Source organism: Artibeus jamaicensis, unplaced genomic scaffold, assembly GCF_021234435.1.
Source record: "Artibeus jamaicensis isolate MK-2021 breed Jamaican fruit bat unplaced genomic scaffold, CSHL_Jam_final contig_781, whole genome shotgun sequence".
Lineage (NCBI taxonomy): Eukaryota > Metazoa > Chordata > Mammalia > Chiroptera > Phyllostomidae > Artibeus > Artibeus jamaicensis.
In genome coordinates this window covers 6893017-6919587 of record NW_026521968.1, presented here as the reverse complement: position 1 = coordinate 6919587, position 26571 = coordinate 6893017, and the positions used below count along the sequence as shown (strand labels likewise).

Below are 26571 nucleotides of genomic sequence, written 5' to 3'. Positions count from 1 at the left end.
ACCTCGCTCTAGGCACTGTGTGTGCCTCAAACCACAAGTTCGATGTGAGAACTAAACTGGCAGGTTTGGTGAGAGAAAGTCTGGGTGCAGGTCAGTTGGGCGATGTGCCCAGAGAGGGAAGTCCTACTCTGTGTAAGGGCGTGGCCGTCCCAAGTTAAGATGCAGCTACATGCATTCTGCTGCCTTCGGGTCCCAGAAGGACCTGCCCTCCCCAGAAAGCTGTTGTTTCTTTATCATAAACGGAGCACAAACTTTATGCAGACTCAGAGTCACACTAATTCATGGTCATGAAAGCATCTGTCACATATACAAGTAGTAGTTTGGAGATCAAGTACACTAACTAGCTAGGCACCAGAAAATGAGGTGCTCCTGCAGTGCAATGAGGATCACAGGTCCCATGGGAGCAGGTGGGTGGAGTGGGACCTCGGGGGGCAGAGCTGGGCCTCTGTGCTGAGCAGGGCCTTTTTCTGGAAGGAGATGGGGGCCCTGGCCAGTCAGGCTACTGCAGCTCTGCAGGGCCCTCCCAGGGAACAGGGCAGGAAAAGGGAACCGTCTGGCGACAGCTGGTGGCCCTCCTTAGGAAGAACTGCCCGATGGCTGCTTTCCCACAGATTTTCTTGGAGAGAAGATTTTCCACAAGCAGGTGTCATTTCTTACCCGACTGGGTAAATATCATATTCTCAGGACTTGAGAACTGCACCATATCCCTTATTTTATGGAAGAAACAGGCCCGTACAGATGAGGGACTTGCCCAAAGTCTCAAGGTTGGTCAACAGTAGAAACTTGCTTCTGACTCCCTCCCTATCCAAAGCCTCCTCCCACCAGCTGCTCCTTCCAAAAGATGCCGTTTGCGCAAAAGCACACCGTAAGATGCCCGTGGAGTACGGCTGCTGTGCACCTGCTTCTTACGTTCAAGCACAGGGTGTGGTGCCCTCTGCCCCTTGAAAGGCCTGGGTGCCGGCACACAGAACCCCAGCACGCGGGACACAGTGTGGGTCTGGGACCCGAAGGCAGCAGACACAATACTTAGGGCCTGACCCGAAGGCCTCTGATTCACAAACACTGTGTAAGCACCAGCCCCACCATCTGGCCTTTGGGGGTCTAGTTTCCTGGGCCCAGGAGGGCGCCTTCCTGACCACTGGCTGGGTGTGCTACAGATGGGCCGAGGGGCCCGTGGGAGAAAGAGAGGACCCTAGGGCCTACTACCCAGATGAACAAAGGCGTCTGAGGTAAAGAAAACCACAGAAATGGACGGGAGGGCAAGGCTAGCTTTCCAGATCAGTCTCTGCCCTCTACTGCAACGATCCCTCGTCTGAAGGACTAAAAGACATGCTTTCAGCTTTCTGAGAACAGAGTACTGGGCCGCAGGGACTTTGTGTAACACCCCGGGAGCTCTCCAGGAGACAGCCCCAGAGCCCCGTCACCTTTGGGGACATTGCTGACCAACTACACGATGAGGCACATAGGTCTTGAACTTTCTACTTCATTGACGATACGTGATCTTTTTTAGTGCATGTGGAATCTTTACAAAGACCGACCACATTCTAGGCCCTAGAGCTGCTCGAGTCTCAGTGTTCTCTACCCACCAGCAATAAAACTACAAAAAAAACACCCCCGAACAAAACAACAGTACACTGAGCAGAATTTATAGTGTTCTATGAACATAATAGACAAGAGAAAAGCTTGGAAATTAATGAGTGTCAGAAAAAGAAAAAATCCAAAGGAATAAAGGTATAAGCAAAAACCAATGGAGTAGAAAACAAAGAGGAACTGAAACCAAAAGATGGCATTGCGTCTGCGCAGAGTTTGCGTACCTGGTTTTCAGTTCCTTCTACACACCTGACTCCTAGGGAGTCCCCTTCCTTTCTGGAAACTCGATCCACATTTATGTGTTTGGTAACATGTTAGCCAGCATTTCTAGGAGTTTTTTCATATTAACTGGTAACATTTCAACTTAAGTTGCCTTATCTTTCCAGGTTCAAATAAATTTGATAGTCTTTCATTTACATAAATAGAAGTTTATGTATATATTCAATATGTGCAGTTCTTTGTCACTGATACCCCAGTGACCTTTATAAAGGAAATGTATGTATGTAGTCCAGTGTGCCTACCATTAACATAACCAACCCCATACCATATGGAACTCTTCATCAATCCCTCCCCAGGAGAACTTATGAAAGATACATTAAAGAATTGTTGGTTTGCAAGGTGATTCACTTAGAAATGCAATGAAATATAACTTCTCTCCATGTAAGTATCACATATAGTGCTTCTGTGTAAAACAAGGCAATCTTATATCACTTAGGTCAGAGTTCTGAGGTAAGTGATTCTGATGCTAACCAGCACTAAATAAACAAATGATCACTCCTTTCTTCACACATGGAACAAGCCTGGAAAGTGGCTTGAGAAGTCATTAATCAGCTCCCCTGCCTTCAGCCAGGTAGAGGCATATGTGTGAGAAGTGTCAAAGTATAACCAGTTTGCTGAACTGAAGCAATAAGGTGGTCCAGTAGCATGTTAAAAATGGATAGTTAAATTACATAAGGCTACAAAGATATTTAGACATAGTTATCTGCTCTGGGAGAAATTGCAAGGGCAGCTATTTTTGAACAAACAGATGAATAAGCAAACAAACAAACCTCCTGCAATTGAAGGATTTCTGCTTCCAGACTCTTTAATTTCTTTTCACTCTCTTTGGATTGAGCAAAAATCTCATCCCGGGATGCACGAGCCTCTTCTAGTTCACGCTGGTAATCCTTCACCTGAGCCTAAAGATAAATAGGAACAATGTCTTGAGGTAGTTTTCAAACATATTTTTCCAGATTATAAAAGTAATATACATTTATTATAAATATATAAATATATAGAAATAACAAAGATGTCACAAGGAAACTTTCAAATCAATACCTCTTAATATATGTGCAAAAATCTGCAACAAAATAGAAGCAAACTAAATCCAGCAATTTATATAAGAAATTGTACACCATGTATATTTATACTTCACTACATCCCAGCATCCAACTGAGATTTACATGAGCAATGCAACATTGGTTCGACAGCAAAAAATAATTAATATAACCACAGAAGCATCTCAAAATTTAGAAGTAGTATTTGAGAAACTCTAACAACCTTTCATTACAAAAATGATCAGCCAAATAGAAACTTCCTCAACTCTGAGAAAGGGCATCCACGAAAAACCGACAACTATTATACATAAATGCCAGAGACTGCATGCTTCCCTCCTAACAGCAGCTGCAAGACAGGGATGTGTGTCTGACCTCGCCCCTTCCGTTCAATACGGATGGAGATTCTAGTCAAAGCAGTTAGATCAAGACAGAGATACAAAAGCCAACCAGAGTGGAAAGGAAGGAAGAAAGCCAGCTCAACCTGTAGATGATATGGTCTTGTACACAGAAAATCTTAAGGAATTCATACCCTGCCTCCCCCCAAAAAACTAGAATGAATAAATGAGTTCAGGAAGTTTTCAGAATACAAGACCAATATAAAAGAATCTGTTGTATTTTTGTACACCAATTATAAACATTATAAAAATTAGGAAAAGTGAATATACTTAAAATAGCACCAAAAGAATAAAATACTGGGGCATCAATTTAGCTAAAGAAGTGTAAGACTTGTGCACCAAAAACTATAAAACATTGCAGAAAAAATGAAAGAATAGCTAAATTAAAGAATAGCTTCCCATCTTGGGAAGATGGTCGTGGTCACAGACGGCAAGACAACACTATGAAGGTGGCAACACTCTCCAAACTGATCCATTGAGTCAACACAACATCAAAACCTGAGCTGGCTTTTTAAGTTTTATTTATTTTCCTGTGCAGCAATTGGCAAAATTCATATGGAATTGCAAAGGACCTGGACAGTTAAACAGTCTTCGAAAAGGACAAAGTTGAAGTCATACTTCCCGACTTCAAAACTGCGAAGCTATGGTAAGGCCCTGTGGTGCTTGCATAGGACAGACACCAGATCAATGGAATGCAATGGGGCAAAGAACAGTCTTTTAAACAAATGGTTCTGGGACAGCTGGATATCCACACCCAAAAGAATAAAGTTGACATATTAACTCAAAATGAAATTTATAAAAGAGCATTGGGGCGGGTCCTGGCTCTTTTTTGGAAAAGAGATAAAAGAGGAGAAAAAAGTGGTTTCGGTATAATTTAAAAAGGAGGTAATAAGAACTTTTGTGCTATAAATAATATCACTGAGTGAGTGAATAGACAATACGGAGAATGGAAGAAAATATCTGGAAGTCATATATATTATGAAACATTCAAAATTTATACAGAAATGTTACAACTCAATTATTAAAAACAACTCAAAAAGATGAGCAGAAGATTCAAAGACATTTTTCCAGATAAGATAATGGCCAATGAGCACGAGAAGAGGGTCAGCAGCATTAGTCATTAGGAAAATGCAAATCAAAGGCACCACGGGGAGCCAGTCCACACCCACGGGAGGCTGCAGTGGGAAGACAGGTGCCGGTGTGGATGTGGAGAGACTGGAGCCCTCACGCACGGCCAGTAGGACTGGAACCGTGGCACGGTCACTGTGGAAAGGTTCGTCAGGTCAGTTCCTGAAAACAGAAGTTACCTTCCGACTTAGCAATTCCACGCCTGGATATATACCTAAGAGAACCGAAAGCACAAGTCCACACAGACATGTGAATGAATGTTCATAGCAGCATTATCGTAGTGGCCAAAAAGTTGAAGTAATCCAAGTGTCCAGTGACTGATGGATTAATAAAATGTGGTACAAGCCCTGGCTGGTGTAGCTCAGTGGATTGAGCACGGGCCTGCAAACCACATGATCGCGGTTCGATTCCCAGTCAGGGCACATGCCTGGGTTGCAGGCCAGTTCCCAGCAGGGGACTCATGAGCGGCAACCATACGTTGATATTTCTCTCCTTGTCTCCTTCCCTTCCTCTCTAAAGATAAATAAAAAATATGTGGTACAAATATCTATACGATGGAATAAACAGTATTTGGTAATAAAAAGGAACAAAATACTTATTCATGCTACAACACAGATGAACCTTGAAAACACGCCATGTACAAGAAGCCAGCCACAAAACCCACGCATTGTACGGTGTCATGTACACCAAACACCCAGCAGAGGCTGGTCTACAGAGACAGAAAGCAGGGTAGTGGTCGGTCAGTTCTGGATGTGGCAGAGTGTGGAGTGACGGCTAATGGGTCAAGGGTTCCTTTCAGAGGGAACCAAAATGTTTAGAATCAGTGGTGACAGTTGCAAACCACTATGAATTTACTAAAAAACACAAAACATTTTAAATAGGTAATTGTATGGTATGTGAATTATATCTCAATAAAGCTATTAAATGTTATTGATATTCTTTGTAATTAACTTAATAACCTTTGTAATTAGCTATTAAAAACAAAAAACCTTTGTACTTAGCTTTTTAAAAAATGTACAAGCAAACAAGTTACTCATAAACTTACATCCGGGGATGACTTCCTCCATCAGGGGTGTCCAACCCGCGGCCAGGATGGCTATGTATGCAGCCCAGCACAAAATCATAAATTTACTTAAAACCTTTCCTTTGCTCATCAGTTTTTGTTAGTGTTTGTGTATTTAATGGGTGGCCCAAGACAACTCTTCTTCTGGTGTGGCCCAGAGATGCCACAAGGTTGGACCCCTGCCACCTTTTTCTAAGTATGTGTATCTGTGTGTCCACACGCACACACCGAGCACACAGACACGTGCGCAGGGTTGTAAACTCAATGGTCCCGCTTGGCGACTTCCCTCCTCGTGGAAGGCCTGCTGTCATTGCACACACGTCTCCATCACTTAACCCTAAGGAGCTCCCGCCTGATCTGAGAGATACAAACTCTTTTCTTAAATATTGTTACAGATATTGGGCGCATAGGTTCAAGGTCATGACCAGCTGCGTGTATGTATGTGACTAATGTTAAGCCATAACGTTGAAGCAGTTTGGTGATAACAGGTGTTTGGTAAGGGTGTGTGATACACAAGACCTCTGCTGTATTTTTTTGAGTGTGACCTCTGTAAGGTTAAATGGTTGTCAGTCCTCTTACATTCTGGTGGTTTCCATTTCTGCTACCAGAAATAACATGTCAGCTGTGATCCTGGTGTGTGAATATTTCTTCTCATCTTTACATCTTGTTAGAGTAAATTCTGGAGATGTGGAATCATCAAGGTCAAAGGGATGGAATTTTTCTACAGCTTTTGTCACAACTGACAAATACCACCCCAGAGAAGTTATGAGAGGGCCCATTCCATCCTGCCGAGTAGGATGTTTTTATAGAAATTCCTTTTTGTCATTGCGAGAGTGAAAAGCATCTGAGTACAAAAGTGATGATTAAATCAGACTGAGAAGATTACTAAAGCTCATGGCAAAAAAGGGGGGTCAACACCACCTGCTGCTCTAGTGGCTCGAGTGACTGCGCTGGTTATGTACGCATCCTGCGAAGCCGTTCAGAGCCTGAAGTGCGTGTTCCCTGGCAGAGGCTCCACCTGCTGACTGCACCCGCCTCTGTCTGTCCACGCCAAGGGCGTGTGCCAGCTTCGTGGCCTGCTGCACAGCCCACGGCCCAGCTGCCGAGACGGCGGGTGAGGTGCTGCACAGGGCCTCCCCCCGGGTCCATGGCTCCTACCATGTTCGCTCTCAGCGGGGCCAGATGATGCCACCAGAGACTGATGGTTGGCTGCACATACCTGAAGCTTACGAAGCTGCTTGATTACTTCATCCCTGGCTTTGTTTGCAGCCTCAATTTGAGCTTCTAAGTCCTTCAAGTCTATTTCCATTTTCTTCTTGGAAGCAACAGCAAGTGCCCGCTGTTTCCGCTCGTCCTCCAGCTCTGCCTCGAGCTCCCGCACCTAATGGACAGAACTGGGTCAGGTCTGGTTAGACCCGGGGACCCCCCCGGAGAGAACGGGCAGCCGGCTGTCGTGTCCGGGCTCTGACAGCTCTGCGCGGGCACCCTCTGCTCACGAGCAGTGGCGATTGTTAACAGAAACCCGCGGTAGCTGAGTACTGTTCAGAGAGACCGTGAAAAAACACCACCTGGAACGCACATTTCCACCGACTGCTACAAGGGCGACTAAGGAGGTCGAGTCCCGATTTTCGGCTCATGTTCTGGTGACCAACAAAACTGACAGACACAGGCAGTTTGTTGGGGAAGCTCCCTCCAGGGGGTCCTCTCTGGGGACACTCAAGCAGCCTGGAGAGGCCCACGGGGCCAAGTGCTGAGGTCTGCGGCCAACACCATGTGGCTGGGCCAGCTGGACGAGGACCCCCTGCCCTGCCAAGGCCTTGTGACGGCGCTCCCCGCCGAGCCAGTTGGGGTTCCTGACCCACAGGAGCTGGGACTAAACAGGTGGTGCTGTAAGCCACTAAACTTGAGGTCATTTATTATCTAGCACTAAATGACTGATATAATAAACATCAGTGGAATGAAAATTAAAAAATTAAATAACCTAAAGTTGATACCATGAACTCTAAGGAGTGTCACAATATCCACGAAAATATTTGAAAGTAAACTTTTAGAAGTTTAGCATACATTTAGAAAAGAATAGAAATCCTAAGTGCCTAGCAACTTTTTAAGATAAAACAATTCGAATATCTGTGTTTTTCTCCTTCAAAAAGTAGTTCAATGAGGACACAGACCTGAACTTCAGACGTAGGCTCGGTCACCTGCTGGGCGGTTTGATTCTTTCCCTCCCGACACTGTCAGAACTCACAGAAGTCGAACCTGACTACACACGGAGGGCTTTTCAACTGATGGCTAGCCTGTCTTGGGAGCAACAGTGCTATTGTCTGAGAAATAGGAAATCAAGCCAACTACATTAAATTGTAAAGAATAAAATTATCAAGTGACCAAATACACTAACTTTACTTCGGTTCATGTTTCTAACGTGAATGAACAGGTTATTGACCCCAAACGGGGCTTTGAGAGTGAACAGGCTCTCGCTCTGGAGGCCACACTTCCTTCAACCCACCTGTTTAATCAGCAGCCGCTTTTTTTCTTCATTCTGCTCATCTCTGGTTTGCAAATCTCTCTCAAACTGGGCCTTCATGGCCTGCATGTTGACCTCCAGGCGAAGCTTAGCATCTTCTGTGGCCTGAAGTTCATCTTCCAGCTCTTCTAGCTGGGTCCTCATTTCTTCTACTTGCTGCTCTAGGGCCCGTTTAGATTTTTCAAGTTCATGAACCTAAACCACAGAAAGCACCGGCAGAGAGTAGACCCTCAGCTGAGCCCAGCAAGGACGTAGTCTACTATTGCACAGGCCCTGCACAGCACGCTGGATGTGCTCGGCACCTGCCCAGGTTCCTGACACCCTGCTCACATGCTTCCCTTTCCTTCTATGGCTGCTGCTAGTGCTCTTTGCAGAGCCTGCCCCTTCAACGACAGTACGGACTCGTTATTCACATGGGCTCTGCAATCAACCAATTCTGGTGGCCTCACCGCTGAGAAATCTTTAAACACCTAAGAACAGCGAAAAGAGTGTGGTATTAGAGAGCCTGTCCGCTGGCTGGCACTCGCCTGCTGTCTGCAACAGGCACTGCAGCGCACCCTTTCTCGCTGTGGAAAAGATTATTTGTACTGAAAGTGCCCAAGTGGAAGGTTAAATATTAGGGTGTGTTAGGCCTCGGAAGAAGGGTATGGACAGATAAAAGAGGCCTGACCTTTCTTCGGACCAAGATCCCCACCACGAACATTCACCTAGTTCTCTGGGCTGAGTGCTCCCACCTCACGTCCCCTCTGATTCCCAGGACGACCCTCAGACAGGTGTGTGCAGGTGCAGCCGTGTATCCCCTTGAGGTTCACGGCTACGTCAGCTCCCACGGACAGGCAGGAGAAGACAACGTGAGTGGGGTGGGGTGGGGGGCCTCTGACTCTTAGCAGTGCCTGGCACTTCATAAGCACAAAAGAAATGTTTGTGGAATAAATGTACCACTGTCAGTTATTCTAGAGAAAACTAACATGGAACAAGAAAAAGGAATTAATTGTGGAGTCCTCGCTCTACACTTTACTATGTGATCATAGCCATCTCTGCCCTAGGGGGCTGCTTCTCACGCACAGGGCTGGTCCCCCGGGCAAGAGTTTGTAGGAAAGACCCAGTGGAAAGGAGTTTTCCTTCCCTTATGACGTGGCTGCAGGGTCTAGGTCCCACAAGACTACCTTCACAGAAGACCCTGTGCTTTACGAAGCACATCTGCAGGAGCTTCATGAAATCGGGCAAGTATAACGCCCATTTGACAGATGAGAAACTTGGGCTTAGAGAGGTTAAGCGGCTTCTCCTGGTCAGAACGGAAGCTGGTAGAAAAGCCAAGTCTGAACCTGTTTTTGATTGCTAGTCCTGGGCTTGCTTCACTATCCTAAACACATTATATACTAAGGGAGGGGTACAGAGTAAATAAAAACCATCGCAGCTCTTGTGGCATATGTATACAGTGGAAGGATAAACAGTATCACAAGAATTTCCAGATTGTGTAAGTCCCCAAAGCATCTGCAATCTTCAGAGAAAACAATGGGGTCTCACTGGGGAGTCCGAGGTCAGAGGGAGTGGCAGTCCCCGAGTCACTCCTCTCTGTGCTGGGGACAGACCCCACTCCCTGTATCTGAGGGGCCTTTCAATGCTTGTGCTTGGTAAGAACCTGCTGACTCAGGCACAAGGAACTCCTTCATCTGCAGGTCCCCTGCCAGAATGTGCGTTGGGCCAGGAGGCCCGTGAAAACGAGAGACTAATCGTCTGCACCTGCAGGTGCCGCTCCCAGAGCCCCTCGCTGAGAACGGAATGCAGAAGCCCAGCCAGTTTACTCCAGAAGACTTTAACCCCATGTTTACACACAGGCCGAAGGCTCCCAGATGCTGCTGCTGTCGGGCTAGGCGTCCCCTGATCCATTTGGTGCTGAAGGCACTGCCTGCCCCCCCTGAAGGGACCCGCCACCGGTCACACTCACGTTCTTCCCCACGTCATCCTTGGAGCTCATCAGGTCCTCCATGTCTGTGCGCAGCTGCTTGGTCTGCCTCTCGAACTCCTCCTTGGCCTCCAGCGCCTCCTCAAGGGCCCGGGCCAGCGACAGGGCTTTGGTCTCCTTCTCTCTGGCCTCTGCTTCGGCGCGGTCTCGCTCCTCCGCGTAGCGAGCAGAGATGTTTTTCTCTTCTGCTAACAGCTACACGAAACAGCATGGGGAGACATTAAAAAGAATTTTAAAAGTAATGAACTCTTCTTATTCATTATATGTCTAGTCGACTCACTGCAAAGAATACTGCTAGAAGATTATGGGTGTTCTCTTATTTCCTTTTGCTTTTCCACTTATTCCCCCAATCTTGCCGTAAATGGGTATTGCTTTTAAATACGAAAACATTTTGAACTAAAATAAAACCGAGACCTTGCCAGGAGGAGACAACAAAAGGCACTGGTCCCGGAGCCCGGGGCAGGGACCCCACCTGATCGAACTTCTTCTGCTTCTTCTCCAGGTTGGACACGATCTGGCGCTGATGGTCCAGGTCCACCATCAGGTCGTCCAGCTCCTGCTGCAGGCGGTTCTTGGTCTTCTCCAGCTTGTCGTAGGCCAAAGCCTTTTCCTCCAGGCGCTGGCTCAATGCCTCCATGTCTTTAAGCAGCTTCTTTTTGGCCTCCTCCAAACTTTCAATTGTTCCCAAGTCATCATCTACTTTCTTCTTTGTATCAGTCAACTAGGTTTTGAGTAAAGAAGAAAAGATCAGTATTGAAGAACCCAACTGGTTTTTGCATTTGGGAAAAAGAGAAAAAAATTGTTTTCAATATTTTGTGAGAAGAAATCACATAAATCAGTACTATGTGATTTTGAGAAAATTAATCTTAGACTGCAACTTAATTTCTTAGCAATTAATCTATAAAATGATGATTGGATTAAAGCCTTACACAGTTGACCCAGTCCTGCGTCTTTGTTTTAAATGCCTCCAACATTAGAACCTGTCAAGTATCAGCACTTGGCTGGGTCAAAGAAAATACACCTAATGGGCTTCATTTAGTGCAGCCTCATTAACTGTACCAAACCGAGTCGAAGCAATCCAGTACGGAGGGGACACAAGGTGCTACGTTCACACTTCTGGGCCACCACGGCCCCTAAGGGGACACACCTGGGACTGCAGTGCCAGCACTTGCTTTTCCAGGTTCTTCCTGGCCTCCTCCTCCTCCTCCTGCTGCTCCTGAAGGCTGTTCTTCTCTTCCTCCAGCTGCCGAATCCGACTGCTCAGGTTCAGCTTTTGGCGTGTTTCCTCCTGAAGAAGCTCCTGTTTATTTTGACCCGAGAGCGATACTTAAGTTAGGTTAACCACGGAAACAAAACACCTCTATTAAAAAAAACCATGCCATAAAGAACAGAGAGCCTCAGTGTATGAGAACTATTCAGTGATATTAATAAACAAATGATTTTAAAACACACATAATGTTATAAAGGCTCTTAACACAGATATGCTTTAAACTCATTCAGGAGGATGGCAGTGCCATCTTGCCACCCGGGGCCCAGGCCAGGAACCTGTGAGGGGGCCCAGAGGCCTCCCTGGCCTGCAGCTCCTCCCTCCTGGAGTCCCGCCCTGCCCCTGCCTTGCCCCTGCCCTCTGTTCAGGAACGTGGCATTTCTCACAAGGGTTACGTCCCATGCTGGGCAAACTCTCATTTGTTTCTCCTTTACACTTTCTGCCAGAGGAATTTTTCTACAATGTAAATGCAAGCATGTCTTTCTATTTTGTTCAGATTTAAAAATTTCAAAGGCACACGTCTGGAACTCTCTGTGATGTGGCCCTTCGTCTCTAATCTCACTCACCAGAATGTGCCCGTCATAGTGTAAGACCCAGTTACAACGGACTTGTTCTCAGTTACCTGCTTATTGCAGTTTCTGTTTGAGATTTTTTAATCCACATCCCCAGCACTGAGCCCTGAATATGACAAATACGCATCCATTTTAAGTTTGCAAACTTAACAAAAATAAGATGTAGAATTCCAAGAGTGTTGCTACATTATTTTCATATTGTAATAGTCATTAACTTCCATCCTACTTAAAAACAGCCCTAACAAATAATTTGACACAAGGCTTAATTAAGAAGATTATGATAAGCGAGCTTCAACCCACCCTTTTACAAAATGGGCTGTTTCTCCTAGGTCAGCGTAATGAAACTTCAACCACAACAATCTTATTGAAAACAGCCAGCAAACCCTGCCTGGTGTGGCTCAGCTGGCTGGGTGTCGTCCGGTAAAGTGAAATGTCGCCGGTTTGATTCCTGGTCAGGGCACATGCCTGGCATGCACTCGTACATGGAATAGGATTGCTGCTGGGCAAACGACAGGATTGCTGTTGGTGCCAGCAGGAGCTGCTTCCCAGGCCCTACCTGCCTGTGAGACACAAGAACCAAGGGCTTCATACATTTCCTGAGTATCAAGGCTGGTTACAGTGAACGATGGCGCCAAATACGTGCACACCACAAAACCAGAAGGAGGTGGTAAAAAGGCAGTTCTGGGGTTACTATGTTTCACCAGTGTATCAACCGTAGAAATGGTAGAGTTACTATCAAAGGCCACTCACTCCCCTAGAATACCTGTGTATCCTGTAGTTGAGACTCAAGACCAGCTGCATCCTTAGCAAATTTAATGCCCTTCTTCTCTGCTTCTTCCAGAAGAGTTGAGACATTATCCAATTCATTCTGCAAGGAAGAGTACAAAATTAAATTCAATGAACCAGTAAGCAGATAAAAGGGTCCAGAATCAGCACTCTTTTTTTTTAAATTTTTATTTTATTGATTATGCCATTACAGTTGTTCTATTCCCCCCCTTCATTCTCCTCCACCCTGCACCCCCCATCCCTACCATTCCCCCCCTTTAGTTTATGACCATGTGTTTCAAGTTCTTTAGATTCTATATTTCCCATACTATTCTTGCCCTCCCCTATCTATTTTCTACCTACCATCTATGCTACTTATTTTCTGTACCTTCTCCCCCCTTCTCCTCCCACTCCCCTGTTGCTAATCCTCCATGAGATCTTCATTTCTGTGGTTCTACTCCTGATCTAGCTGTCCTTTTAGCTTGCTTTTGTTTTAGATGTGGTTGTTAATAACTGTGAGTTTGCTGTCCTTTCACTGTTCATATTTTTCATCACCTTTTTCTTAGATAAGTCCCTTTAACATTTCATATAATAAGGGCTTGGTGATGATGAACTCCTTGAATTTGATCTTATCTGAGAAGCACTTTATCTGCCCTTCCATTCTAAATGAAAGTTTTGCTGGATATCTTGGTTGTAGGTCTTTGGATTTCATGACTTGGAATACCTCTTTCCAGCCCCTTCTTGCCTGGAAGGTCTCTTTTGAGAAATCAGCTGACAGTCTGATGGGAACTCCTTTGTAGGTGACTGTCCCCTTAGCTCTTGCTGCTTCTAGGATTCTCTCCTTCATTTGAATCTTGGCTAATCTAATGATGATGTGCCTTGGTGTGTTTCTTCTTGGGTCCAACTTCTTTGGGACTCTCTGAGCTTCCTGGATTTCCTGGAAATCTATTTCCTTTGTCAGATTGGGGAAATTCTCCTTTATTATTTGTTCAAATAAGTCTTCCACTCATGGCTGTTCCTCTTCCCCTTCTGGTACCCCTATAATTCAGATGTTGGAGCGTTTAAAGATGTTCTGGAGGTTCCTAAGTCTCTCCTCATTTTTTTTGAATTCTTGTTTCTTCATTCTTTTCTGGTTGGTCATTTTTATCCTCCTTCTGGTCCACTCCTTTGAGTCTCAGTTTCCTTTCCATTACTATTGGTTTCCTGTGCATTTCCCTTCATTTCAATTAGTTTAGCCTTCATATGTTCCTCTAATTTGTGACTAAAATCAACCAGTTCTGTGAACATCCTGATCACCGGTGTTTTGAACCGTGCATCTGAAAGTTTTGCTATTTCTTTGTCACTTAGATTTATGGACTCTGGGGCTTTGAGATCTTCTTGAGCCATTTTTGGTCTATTCATGCCCATTAAGTATGAGGAGCGGAGCCTTAGTGGTGAGGTGGGGCCTCCAGGGCGGGGTTGCTGGGTTGTGACGCTGTATGTGGGTGCAGGGTCAGAGCCGGGAAATGGCGGCCGTCCCTGCTGCCTTCCGTTGCTGGGACCCGCTCGGTCCCATCTTACTGCCCACTCCTTACTGGTCTATCTGCACAGGAATGCGCCAGCACAGTCAACCCGCCGCCCTTCACCCTCCCCGGATCCATCGGTTGCTCACTGGGTCACGCTCACTGGGTTGCTCACTGGGTCGGCTCTTTGCAACCCCATACCTGGGATCTGCGCTCCTGAGTCTGTCTGACTGAGTTTTCCTGTGCAACCCCGCTCCGCCAGCTGCTGGTTTCACCCCTCTTACTGGTCAGGCTGAAGAACTCCTTGTTATCAGACTTCCGAAAAGTTCAATTTTCTGTGTTCTGGCTGTGTTTTCTGTTGCCAATATTTTGTTGTCTCTAAACTTGGTTGTGGGAGAAAGCACGGCGTCTGCACCTATGCCTCCATCTTGGCGGAAGTCCCAGAATCAGCACTCTTAAATGAACATGAAAAGAGCAGTATTGCAGGGAGGACAGGGTGAACTTGAAACTGCCAAACTTGACTGAGGAAGACTTTCATCACCAAGAGTCAGTGGCCTCCCAACAGTGCCCAAGTAAACAGGCACTGCACCAGCCGCCACAGACGGCGGAACAGCCTGCCTGCCGAAAGGACGGGGAGTTGAAAACCGTGGAGCCCACGTGCGGAGGGGGGTTCTCCCAACCAGCTTACTAACTTGTATTTTATCGTGATACCAAAGGCTCTTCAGCTGCTATCCTGTGGAAAGAGGTGCTAAGATAAGCACTATGTGTGAATGTGCTATTCTCACCCCTTTTCACACTAAGATGCAGTAACCATAGGCTTTGGCAGGGTGGGGACAAAGACAAATATAATTCATATTCTTATAGAACCTGAAAATTTTATTATAGAAATTCAAAATTTAAATTCTCATATTCACAGTCCGAAGTTCTTTTTAAACTTAAAAAAATCTGCTATTAACTCAGGGAATACAGTCAGTAAGATTGTGATAACTCTGCATGGATAGTGTGGTGATCACGCCACAAGGAATATTAAATGTAGAATCACTAATATAGAAACTAGTATATAATATTGTATGCTAACTATACTTTAATGAAAAAAAAACCTGATGTTATACATTTATCATGAATATTTAGCTATTTCTCATGGTCAAATTTTATGAATAATGTGGTAAAAATATTTTTTCTTTTTTCTCAATTAATGATAACTCTAAAAAACTGCCCTCACATCCCCTTAAAAATCCCCGTGATATATTAAGTCCCGTCACCGAGTTTTTGCTAGGAAGCAGGTATAAGAAAGAAGTAGAGGGACTCAGAAGGGACAGCAGAGTCCCCTTTGTTCTAGTCTGTCCTGCAGCCCAATTAGCAAAGGAAGGGCACACAGAGGACACATCTAAATGTGTCACTCAGGCCAATTCCCTTTCTCTTTCTACTCATTTCAGCAACGTCCTTCAGGGAGCCCACCCTCCATCAGCCTTGGCAACAGACTGGTAGAGAAGGGCTCTGGCCTCCACGTGCCTCCTGCCGACCACTCTAGCCCTGTGACCTGCAAGGGGTCACCAGAGGGGGTGAGAGGATTAGTCTCCTTGAGCCTCATGCTCCTCATCTACCAGGCTTCCCAGGAGGTGAGGCGAGGACTGGGGCGGGGAAAATAAACACCAGGAGCTGAACTGCCCCAGGTTTGTGAGGCCTGTGCTGTGCACCGCACACACACGGTCTCACTACAGAAAAGAGTGGACAGAGGAGGGCTGGGAGTCCTCCTGCCATTCCCTACACAGTAAGACGGCGTGCTGGCCGGAAACCATGCGTAGGAGTATAGCCGAGTCCTAGGTCTGCTCAGTGAATCTGTGAAGTGTGGGGTGGCCCTGGCTGGGTCCCCAACAGAACACATCTGTAGGGACACTGCAGTTTATGCCGAACACCCGCTTTCCTCCTGGAGGCTGGAGTGTTGGTCTGTCAGCCGAGGGCGCCTGTGACCAACCCCAGGTACAACGCTGCCAGCACCACCCACGGCACCGCCCACTGTGTGGGGGGGGTGGGCCTGTCCCCACTGCCTGCGCCATGAGGGGGCGCCAGAAGCTGTGCGCTTCCTCAAGACGGCGCCAGGTACGTTTGCCCTTCACTGGTGCTGTGAGTAGGACCACATGCTGAGTCTGGGTCTCCCACACAACACAGTTTGGTCATTTGTTTTCAGGACAGCAACACATAATGTCCATCTCTCCTCACCAATAAATACTCATCTATTATGAGGACATTGTTTTAACTGTAGAAATATGCACAGAGATGCACACCAGGGCCCCAACGCTGGACGTGCTCACTGGGCACAGCCCGTGTTGGGCGTTGAGGGGCACCGGCTGGGCTCCCCTCCGGCCACGGAGGGGTGAGTCGGGCAGTCCGTGCATGCGCTCTGCGGGACATGTCCAGCGTGAAGGTTTTCTAGGCTCACCTGTAACTTATTTGCTTTCTCAGCCAATTCCACCCGGAGCCTGTCTCCTTCTGAGACCTTGGCGTGGAGCTCCTGGACCTGGGCGTCCAGTTTCTTCCTCTTGTGCTCAGACTCGGCCTTGACCTGCTGCAGCACCTTCACCTCACACGCCAGCTCCTTGTTGTCCGTCTCCAGGCCCTGCTTGTTCTTCTCCAGATTTGCTTTGAACTAGGAGGGGGGAGGGAAAAACAGTACTTGTGTAACAGTCCGTAAGAGGCATAGCTTTTTTGTTCCCGTCACTTGTGCCTGACAGATAGTGAGTCTGCAACCAACATCTGTGGGATGAACAAATGAATGAATACGTCTGTTGTACTCTGTGTGTGAAGATTTCTATGAAAGAACACCTGTGTACACCCTACTCAGAGTGGTAGATACAGATATTTAGGGACTCACTGCACTGTCATTTATCTTGTCAGTGCAGGCTGGGGTGACAAACGACACATGCCGTCTGAAGAGTAACCGTTCACGTCGTCCCATTTGGGACGAATTTTGTTGGCTAAGGTGGTATAAGACACGAGTGAGCAGCGCGTGTGGGCGGAGGGGATCACAGGAGGCTGGGTGCCTGCAGGGGCCACCTCGGGGGCGACCCGGGACATGGGTGGGGGTTACATGGGGCTCTGCGGCCATACCGCCTGGCTTTGGTCTGCCTCCCCACCTACTGCTGCAGGACCCGAGCTTAATTCCCCAACAGCACTGGGCCCGTGTCCTCATCCTGGAATGGCAGAGACCAGCCTATGGCGCTGTAACGAAGGTGAGGCACTGCCCTTGACTGCCGTGCACTGCGACCGTGCTTAGCAGTGGCCGACACATACGAATGTAAACATTCAGCAACTGTTACTGCTGTCACTGTGTAAACGAACAGTTGGCATGAGCCAGGCAGGGAAGAGGAAGATGGGGGAGGGAGAGCAAGAGCCGACGGTGAGAGGAAAGGGAAGGCAGGGAGACACGGGGGGGGGGGGGGTTTGGTTTTGAGGGTACATGGAATTAAGTTTCATTTGAGTGGAAAACCCATGTCTCAGATACCGAAGAGCAAACAGTGAAGCGAGTGGCAACAATGCGTATGGAGGCCTGGGATTAGAGGCAGGGAGGGGCAGAGGGAGAGACAGGAATAAGGAACACGCGGAACACGGGCAGGGCTTGGCGACGGGCTGGCAGCACACGAGTGAGAGAAAGCCTCCAAACTGTTCAAGGTCCTGAAGCCAAGACACCAGGAGAAGGAGGGTACTAGTAAAAGGAGGCACTGGAAGGACCGTGGGATTTCAGATGGTGGCTGGATGCTCTTTAAAAAGCAGCAGGGTGCTTTCAGAAAGGCCACTGATGAGCTGTTTCTCCACCGGCCCACAGCTGCTGTGCAGGGCTGGGACCGGACCCGGGTGGATGGCGGCCTGACCCACGGCGCCCCTACTACCCTCTTGGCCTGCTCCAGCTGCTCCGAGAGCTCCTCCAGGGCCGTGGCGTGTCTCTGTCTCATGTCCTGGATCTGAGCTTCATGGTTCTTGGTTTCTTCCTCAAGAGCCTTCTTTAGCTCTGCCACTTCTTGTTCACGTTTTGTACTAGAGAAACATTTTTACAGAAAGGAACTCAGAATGAATGACTGATTAAATTAAAATACCTTTTTTAAGGTGCTTCTTTTTAAAATCGATTACATCAATTCCTTTGACAAGTGTCTGGCGTGCTGCTCTCTGGCGGGCCGGGGCGCCGTTACTGTGGTACCGGGCACCCTTCCAGAGCCAGCATGGCTCCCACGCCACACCTGCCTCACAGCCAGCAGGCGGTGGGGCATCCCGTGGGGCTTCGTACTGTTCTGGGCAGGCTGGTCACATTCTAGGCCAGGAGCTGGTTAACGCGGATGCCAAACTGCCCACTACAGCACCAGCAGACGCTTCCATAAAACTGCACAAGGGTGAACCCCAGAGAGGCGTTCAAGACAAAAGGGGGTTAGAGGCCAAACCAGTCAGGACGCTGTACCATGACCAAACAGTAGGCACCTTTCTTGGCATTTGTGGGAAACAGCAGAAGTTAACTGACACCGCCCCCCCCCCAACAACTCTATCAGGGAAGGGCTATGGCTGGGAGGAGAGGCGGGAGAATTAGAAGGCAGGTCAGAAAGGGTCTCTAAACTTGACTGAGAACATAGCAGGTACAAGACCATACACTTCGAATGTCCTGAGATAAACTGAGGTGTTATCTAATGCGCTTTAGGGTATGAAGATCACATTAGTATTTTATTTGGCTTTCCAATGCTTTTGTAGCATTGGAATTTTGTTTATTATATGTAGGGTAACTTGAAAAACCAGTTACCATCATTTCACTGACTAGAAGAAACTTCAGCCCCGCCAGAAGTCACGCTTTAAATTTGTCAATCTGAATGCCATCTTTAAGCACATAGCTTGATAAAGTCGGAAACTGTGAAGGTAAATATCACTCCTGCTAAGAGCTGTAATAATGTCAAGAATTTAAACAACTATGACTTTACCATGAACCTGAAGTACAACTCTGGCAAACTTGCTCTACTCTGGAAAACTCTTTAACTCTACACTATAAATCAGTAACCAGTCAGGACAGTGTGCACACACTCCAGCCTTTCCTATGGCGGGACAGCCCGGGGCGGGGGGCCCTGAGAGGAGCAGCTGCTCGCTCCAGGGCGCATGTAGCCAGACAAAAGGAATTGGCCACAAATCTTCAGGCCCAGCCTGGTCCAGCCACAGTGCACCAGAGGTAAAAGATAGGCATCCCCCTAATATTTATCCTAAGTCCTAAAGAGAGCTCACATGCCCACTGAAGAGTGAGTCCAACAAGGACTGTCGGATTTGCTGAGGACTGTTACTTTTGTACTAATCATGTGACTCAGGAAAGAACCGGTGGAGGGTAGGGGCCTGAGTCCTTAGCACGAGGGCAGGACCTGCCACCTCTGGGCTGTAGGCACTTGTGAGTCTCTACAGGGTAGAATCAGTGAGCGTCTGTGGGAGTCTACCCGTGCTTCAATGGAAGAAATGATCAGAACTTTTACTCTATTGTGTTCAGAAGACCACCTGAGAATAAATATTTCAACCAAGTCTAGTTCAGTGGTTTCCAAATTTTAAAAAAGCAGATGTTTCAGAGAGGCCAGGACTTAAAATGACTGGAAGCAGTTGCTCTACTGACAAGGGGCAGGAAGCCCCTCACCCTGGCTGCTCAGAGGGGCTCCAGCCGAGACGGCCTCTCTGGAGACACGTCTTCCGTAGTGCTGCTACTGCGCACCCGTGGGTGAGTCCTCGACACACCCACCACCTCCGTCTCCTCACCCCTGACCACTCCCGACACCCACAGTCTGACCAGTCTCGGGGCAGCCTTCTCTGCAGGCCAGGTGACGTCGGTGTCCTAAACCCCCAGGTGAGCATGGCCCTTCCTCCTGGGCAAGAGCACCACAGGCTTCCACCACAACGCGCTTCCTCCCTGTTGCTCCAGATCACTTCCTGCCTCTCTGACCACACCTGCCTTTGTCAGTGACCCCCCTGTCCTTGTTTTAACCATAGTCACCTTCTCAGAGTGACGGGCTACCCTTCCCATCACTCACACTCTGCAACAGCTGTCAAGGGCAAGTGGCCAGCTCGATCTACCAGCCGAGGCAACCTGGGCAGGGCTAACGTGCCCAGCAGCTGGAGTCTGGAGGAGGGAGGAGACAGCAGCCCCGGTGATCACATGTGGCGGCTTCTAGAAGGACCCTATCTATTTGCCAGCAAGAGCCACAGGTTGGCCTCTCTACCTGTTCTGCTCACCGCTTGTTGTTGCTGTAGCTCTCCTGTGACTTTCTGCGGGCTGACACGCTAAGGTCATATGAAACCTCTCTAGCTGTGCTCCCCTGCCTGTGCTTGTCACTTGCCTCCACATGGCTGTTGGCTCCCCTGTTACAGCACGTGCCTCTGCCAAGTGGGCCTTTGTCTGGGCGCCTCACCTTTCTCTTCACCGCCATGAATGTCTACCTCCCTCATCTGCCTGCTCACCATCGTTCACACCAATAGGTGTTGCTAGCACATGCCTGGCCTCCTGTGTGTCCCCTCTTTCTGTGTCTGTCCCACCCACTTCTCTGGTCCTCTGTGTGTGTGGGCGTGCACACATCTGTCCCGCCTTCCCCTTAGGCATCCATCAGTGACTGGCTTTACTGCTCACATGCTCTCTTAGGCTGGTTTGTTTTCAATCACTGCTATTTTGTTACTGTTCTACCCGCCATTATTTCCAGGATGGAGAGAAGATATTCAAAATAATAACATAAAGCACACTATGTCTTAGAGAGGGCCAGCCCAGCCAAAGCATTCCCGTGTGACCTGGGGGAGCCCCGCGGGTGACACGCCACCTGCCCCTCACCCACCGTAGTTCCTGCTGAGCTGCAGTGGTGTCCAGAGTGTCCTCCAGTTCTGTTTTCAGAGCTTCCAGTTCCTCACTCAAGTCCCTTTTCTGCTTTTCTGCCTTGTTCCGTGAAGCCTTCTCGGATTCAAAGTCTTCCTGAAGTTCAGCGATTTGGGCTTGCAACTCTCGCACGACTTTAAGTGCATTGTTCTTATGGAGTGTTTCGTCGTCACCCCTGTTAAAACATGCAGGCATGGGACGTGCTCAGAGCTGGTGCACGATGGCCCGAGTCATGAGTGAGCCAATGCCCGAGCACCTCCTCACAAGGAGACCCTCTGCTGTGGCCCAAGGCCAGAGCCGCCGCACAGGGCCGCTGGCTACGCACAGGGTACGCAGGCGATGAGTGAAGGCCAGAAAGCTGGTATGGCAAAGCTAGACTCAGAATCGGGCCCAGCCCCCTTTCCAAAGGGCTAAATATCTCCATTAAAAGGTAGGACAATCTCACTTTAATGATTAAAACATAAAAAAATTCCCTCTTAAGGTGTATTAAAATTAGAATGCTGCTCAAGACAGCATTGTAGTCTGTGCACAATAGCAGATTCAAAGTTCTTAGAATGCACAGTAAAGAAAGAGACACACCACCTTTGAACCTTCTACCCTACACTTCACATTCCTACATTGCCTGTTTTTGCTAGCATGCGGTTTAATGCTGGCACATTTTCTCACTGGGAAGAGTTGGGATGTTTGTGAATGAGGGAGGGGAAGCTGACAGATACGACTGTGAGTGGTGGTGAACTTGAATTTCTGATTCTAGCTCTCAAGTGAAAAAGCAGAGATCTGGCCAAAGTAAGACTCATAGTGATAGAGTACAGAAAAATTTCTGTCATGGGATTTTGATTGTAATAATTATAAACTATAATTCCTATGACCATGTAGCCAGTCAATCTTTATAAAGAAATGACAATTTTAGATATAAATATATTTACTATATGATTTCCATTTTAAAAGTGAATGATTTAGAACTGAATAGCAACTCAATGCTTTAAGTGTACAAGGTGGATATATATTATTTCTGAAAAGTGATTTTCTCTGTTTTTTAAAATATACTGAAATCTACCCTGGTTGGTGTGGCTCAGTGGATTGAGTGGCAACCTGTGAACTAAAGGGTTGCCAGTTGGATTGCCAGTCAGGGCACGTGCCTGAGTTGTGGGCCAGGTCCCCAGTAGGGGGCGTGCGAGGGGAAACCACACATTGATGTTTCTTTCCCGTTTTCTTTCTCTCTTCCCCTGTCTTAAAAAACAAAAACAAAAAACCCAACAACCTCACACTAAAAAACACATACTGAATGAAATCTGTAATGTACAGAAACCAAAATGATATGACAAAAACCATTTTTGCTGCTGTGAATTTCCAAGGATTTCATGATATGACTAATGATTTTTAAGTGTAAATACAGAGGACAGGTTAGGAGATTTCCTTGCTGCCCCAACTTAAATGATGTACTGCTGGGTTTTTAGGGTCTTATGTCTAACTCAACAACAAGGAAACTGTGTGTCACTCTCCTGGGGTTTTGTCTGCACCGGAACATGAGACACTCTTTGGAAAAAAACGCCACAGTAATGCGTCCAGTACAAAGGCCCGTGCGGGGCCAGCAGACCTGGCCAGAGCGCCCTGCAGCTCCTCCTCCTTCTTGGCCAACTGGATCTTCAGCTCGTCGATCTGTGCCTGGAGCTCGGCGATCTGATCCTGCAGGTCAGTTGTCTCACCGTCCAGTTTCCTTTTGGCCTTTTCCAGTTCCTGACGCGTTTTCTCCTCCTTCTTTAAGCGTTCTTTAAGGCAAGACACAAGATGGTCAATGTACTGAATCACACACCATATAAACAAACTCCCAATATAAACTGATTAAAGTTGAAAATAAGGATTTTATTCAAAACATGTCACTGTGTTGATAACATTGTACCAATAACTCAAGTCTTTTGAAACCCGTTAAGATCAGACCGAAGGCAAGATGAATTGGTGGGAAGAGGGTATTTTAAGGGAGAAACTGGGTGGGTTCTAAGGCTGCCCTTTCATGGTGAGCCCACACGAGTAGAGGGAAGTGATCAGAAACCCTCACACGACATATCCATCACTGCGCCCAGGGAGAGGCCAGGGCGGTGGGGTGTCCCTGGGAATCCTGGTTGGAGCCCAGACCGCAGTTTCTAAGCACTGAGGGAAAGAGGGCAGAGCGTGGGCAGTGAGGGTTATGTATCTTTCCCCTACCCCCTCCAAAATTCTGCAGGGATTCTTTAATTAACTCTGGTGATCCTTCCACTCAAATGCTTTCTCAACAACAGAACCATATGCTTTTGTGTTCTCCAGTGGGAACCAAGATGCTGAGGAGACGAGAGTGAGCACCACAGGCGCATCGCACGGGAGCGAGGGGAACAGGCGCATCTGCCTTACATGTGCTTCTTTAGCCTCGAGCCCCACCTGTAGCTGCCAGTCGAAGGGAAGGTTTTTTGTGAGCTTTCCAATGTCCACCCCCTTTTCTCTTCCTTTTGAAGAAAGCAATAATTTTGAAGAAAGCAAAAATTCCTAGGATTTCCCGACCTCACTTCTGCCATCGGAGTGGGACACTGTTACCCTCCTGTCCAGCTGCTCCTGTCCCTGCCAGTTTTTATGTCAGTAAGCAGGCCCCTCGTGAAGTGAAACCCAGATGCATTTTCTGGATTAAACCCACATAGGTCCAGTGGCCTGTAAACTCAAACACAACCTAGATTCCAAATATACCCCCCAAGGGCAACGCATTTTACCACAGGACCTAATTCAAAAAGTTGTTTAGAGAACAATTTATTGCTATTATATGTTAATAAATAAGTCAATATGTGGTTCTTACTATTTCTAATCACATACACTTTCTATTATTGCACATTCTGATTAAAGTAAAATCTAAACATTCACACGTCCCATCCCTAAATTTTCCTAGCCCCACACTAACCTTCTAAATCCGAGATCATCACTTCTTGTTTATTCCTGATTTTGGCCAAGTTTTTTGACTTTTCTTCCTCTTCAGCCAGCTGAGAGGAACACTCAGCAATGCGGTCTTCCATGAGTTTCTTTTCCTGAATAGAAAAAAAATTGCTTCAGAAAAGCCACTCACAGTAACAACTAGGATTTGGTATAACTAACTTAGAAAACAGGGTAACATGTGATGGCGCCACCTCCCCCATCCGATCACACAGGCCAAGAAGGCAGGGAGGCTCCCTCATCGCGGTGCCGATCCCCCAAGCCTGGCCCAGCTGCCCGGCCTTCGGGTTCCCACAACCAGGGCTGAGTGGATGCACGCGCCAGTGGATGGGAGCAAGTCATCGGTGAATGACCCACGTGTACAAAACGCGCGAGGTAAAAGTCTAAAGGGTTACAAGGATATTTAGTGGAGTTAAAAAATTGTTACTCTGTCTTTAGAAATCTATCTAGGTAGAGACTTAGAAGGTTAATGAACTTGGAATCTTTTTTAGAACTTTTTGTTTGAAGCCACTTTCAATGAATGAATCAACATGAATATTCTCATATTCTAAAATTAACTTATTAATGGAAATATTCTCTCACTTTGATGAATTTGGAATTTTGGTCCTCAAGAAGCAGAATCTCCTCTTCCATCTTCTTGATCTTAGCTTCGGCCGTCACCTTTTCCAGCTGCAGCTTCTGCCGAGCCCCCTCTTCTTCATCCAGCTGCTCCTCCAGGTCCTTGTGAAGAACACACAGTCAGCCTCGCACCTTCTCCAGAAAATTCCACCACGCGTTAATAATACGCAAAGGAATACATGTTAAAACACCAGCCGGTGATTTGCAGAATGGCAGGGATATTTTTCAAAATACAAAATGCAGCTATGTGAAACAGACATTTGTGTGAACTACAGGTTCAGGTACAAACTGGGTCAATCCTTCTGGAACCCAACATGAGAAAGTGTGGCAAGCTTCTAAAATAAGCATTGCTTCTAAGCCAGCAATTTTAGGAACTAGTCACAGAGGTGGTTCATATAAAAAAAGTGAAATATGTATAATATTGAGGAACTATGAACATGCTACATAAAAGTCTTGGTAATTGAAAGTTGGCACGTTTATAAAATGGGATAACAAAGTAATTAAAATTCCTATTTTGGAATAATTAGTGACACAGGGAAACATAAATAATACAGTAAAGCTACCTTAAACACATACTTGACTGGTCTGTATTCTATCACACGTTTGGCCAACAGAGGTGAGAACAAGGGCATGACAACAATTCACAGAGTCGGTGAGAAATGGCCGCCTCCATTCCAGCGAGTCTCTCACAACATGAGCACATCTCCAAACTGGGGGCGAGTCCAGTGCTTACACCTATTTTTATTGTGACACGCTTCTATTTTATACTTTAACATTATTGTATATAATAACATACATTATAGAACAGGGTTGTATATACAAATCAATATATGGTCTATTAAAAAAAAACTTTCGAGGGTAACCTTGGCTAAATTAAATAATTTACTCATGCTTGATTCTGAAATGACACACTTGCAAGAGACAAACCCTTTACGTACACTTCAAACCCAGAAACTAAGCGCACGGCGCAGCATAGCGAGCCCCACGCAGACGCGTCGGCCGGACTCACGGGCACCACCCGGCATGGCCGGCCTCGTCTCCTGTCCCCCCCCGCCCCCCCGCCCCAGCACACATTCTGAAACAAACCTCATTTCATCTGTAAAACCTCCAGGTGGCAGCTCTAACAGATAACGACCACTTAAACATACATTTGTTTAAGTCAAAATCCAAATGAGGTTCACACATTGTGATCAAACCTCATAAGCCAAATAAAAAAAAGTAAGGGAGCAACAAGGGGAGGTGCTCCCCAAGGTCCACGCAGCTCAGAGAGCCTCTGAGAGGTCACGGAAGAAAAAGAAACACGCTTAGTCATAACAGTATCACCATACGTATCTTCAGAATGCGTTCGAATGAGTTTATATAGTCAAAAAGGGAGATAAATTAGATAACAGTGCAAAAAACTAGAAATATAAGAGTTGGTACACAATGTGAAGAAGGTAAAAAGCCTTGAAAAACCAAAGAAAAATGAAAACACATCCCATTTCTGTAAGGATGTACCGTTTCCTAAATAGAGCAGAGAAATGCCAGTATTTCACTGTAAACTGCTGAGATTTTACATTAAAAACAGGTTGGGGAGGTTGGAGATGAAGTTGGGTGTCTGGCTTCTACATGAGTAAAATACATCACTGAGATAAACACATGTTCTTGAACAAACAGAAAAGAAAATCAAAACTGTTGATAATGCCACCAGGGAAAACTCACTGTTGGTGGTGGATTTTATTCTAGATCTTCTGTATGTTCCAATATAAAATCACACATATAAATTTGAAAGCTATATACAAATATTTTAAATTAGATATTATTGTGTATACTCTTTTGCAGCTATATCAAGATATTATAAATACCTATGAAAACATCTTTACATTTTTTATCACATATAGCATTACCAAGGTTTAATAATTCTCCAATATTAGATAATTAGAAGGCTTCCATTGATTTATTCCTAGAATAAAGTCTAGAATTAGAACTGCTGGATGACCACTTTTGTGAAGGTTTGTTAATTTATTATGGGATATTTGAAGGCTGTTAATGTTGAAGAATAGAAAGTGTCCAGA

General features: G+C 46.6%; 1 protein-coding gene across 3 annotated transcripts in view; it reads right to left on the bottom strand.

Moving 5' to 3' along the window:
* MYH10 (myosin heavy chain 10) overlaps positions 1–26571 on the bottom strand; it is a 147753-nt gene that overhangs the window by 6679 nt on the left and 114503 nt on the right. For all 3 annotated transcript variants that reach the window (XM_037164952.2, XM_037164953.2, XM_037164954.2), the window contains exons 23-35: positions 24482–24619; positions 23871–23994; positions 22548–22719; positions 20913–21125; positions 17973–18117; positions 16526–16732; positions 12582–12686; positions 11127–11279; positions 10452–10700; positions 9962–10174; positions 7996–8208; positions 6712–6873; positions 2640–2768 (exon numbers count right to left, since the gene is read on the bottom strand). In XM_037164952.2, the coding sequence (XP_037020847.2) occupies positions 2640–2768; positions 6712–6873; positions 7996–8208; positions 9962–10174; positions 10452–10700; positions 11127–11279; positions 12582–12686; positions 16526–16732; positions 17973–18117; positions 20913–21125; positions 22548–22719; positions 23871–23994; positions 24482–24619 (2223 nt within the window). The remainder of the gene's footprint in view (positions 1–2639; positions 2769–6711; positions 6874–7995; positions 8209–9961; positions 10175–10451; positions 10701–11126; positions 11280–12581; positions 12687–16525; positions 16733–17972; positions 18118–20912; positions 21126–22547; positions 22720–23870; positions 23995–24481; positions 24620–26571) is intronic.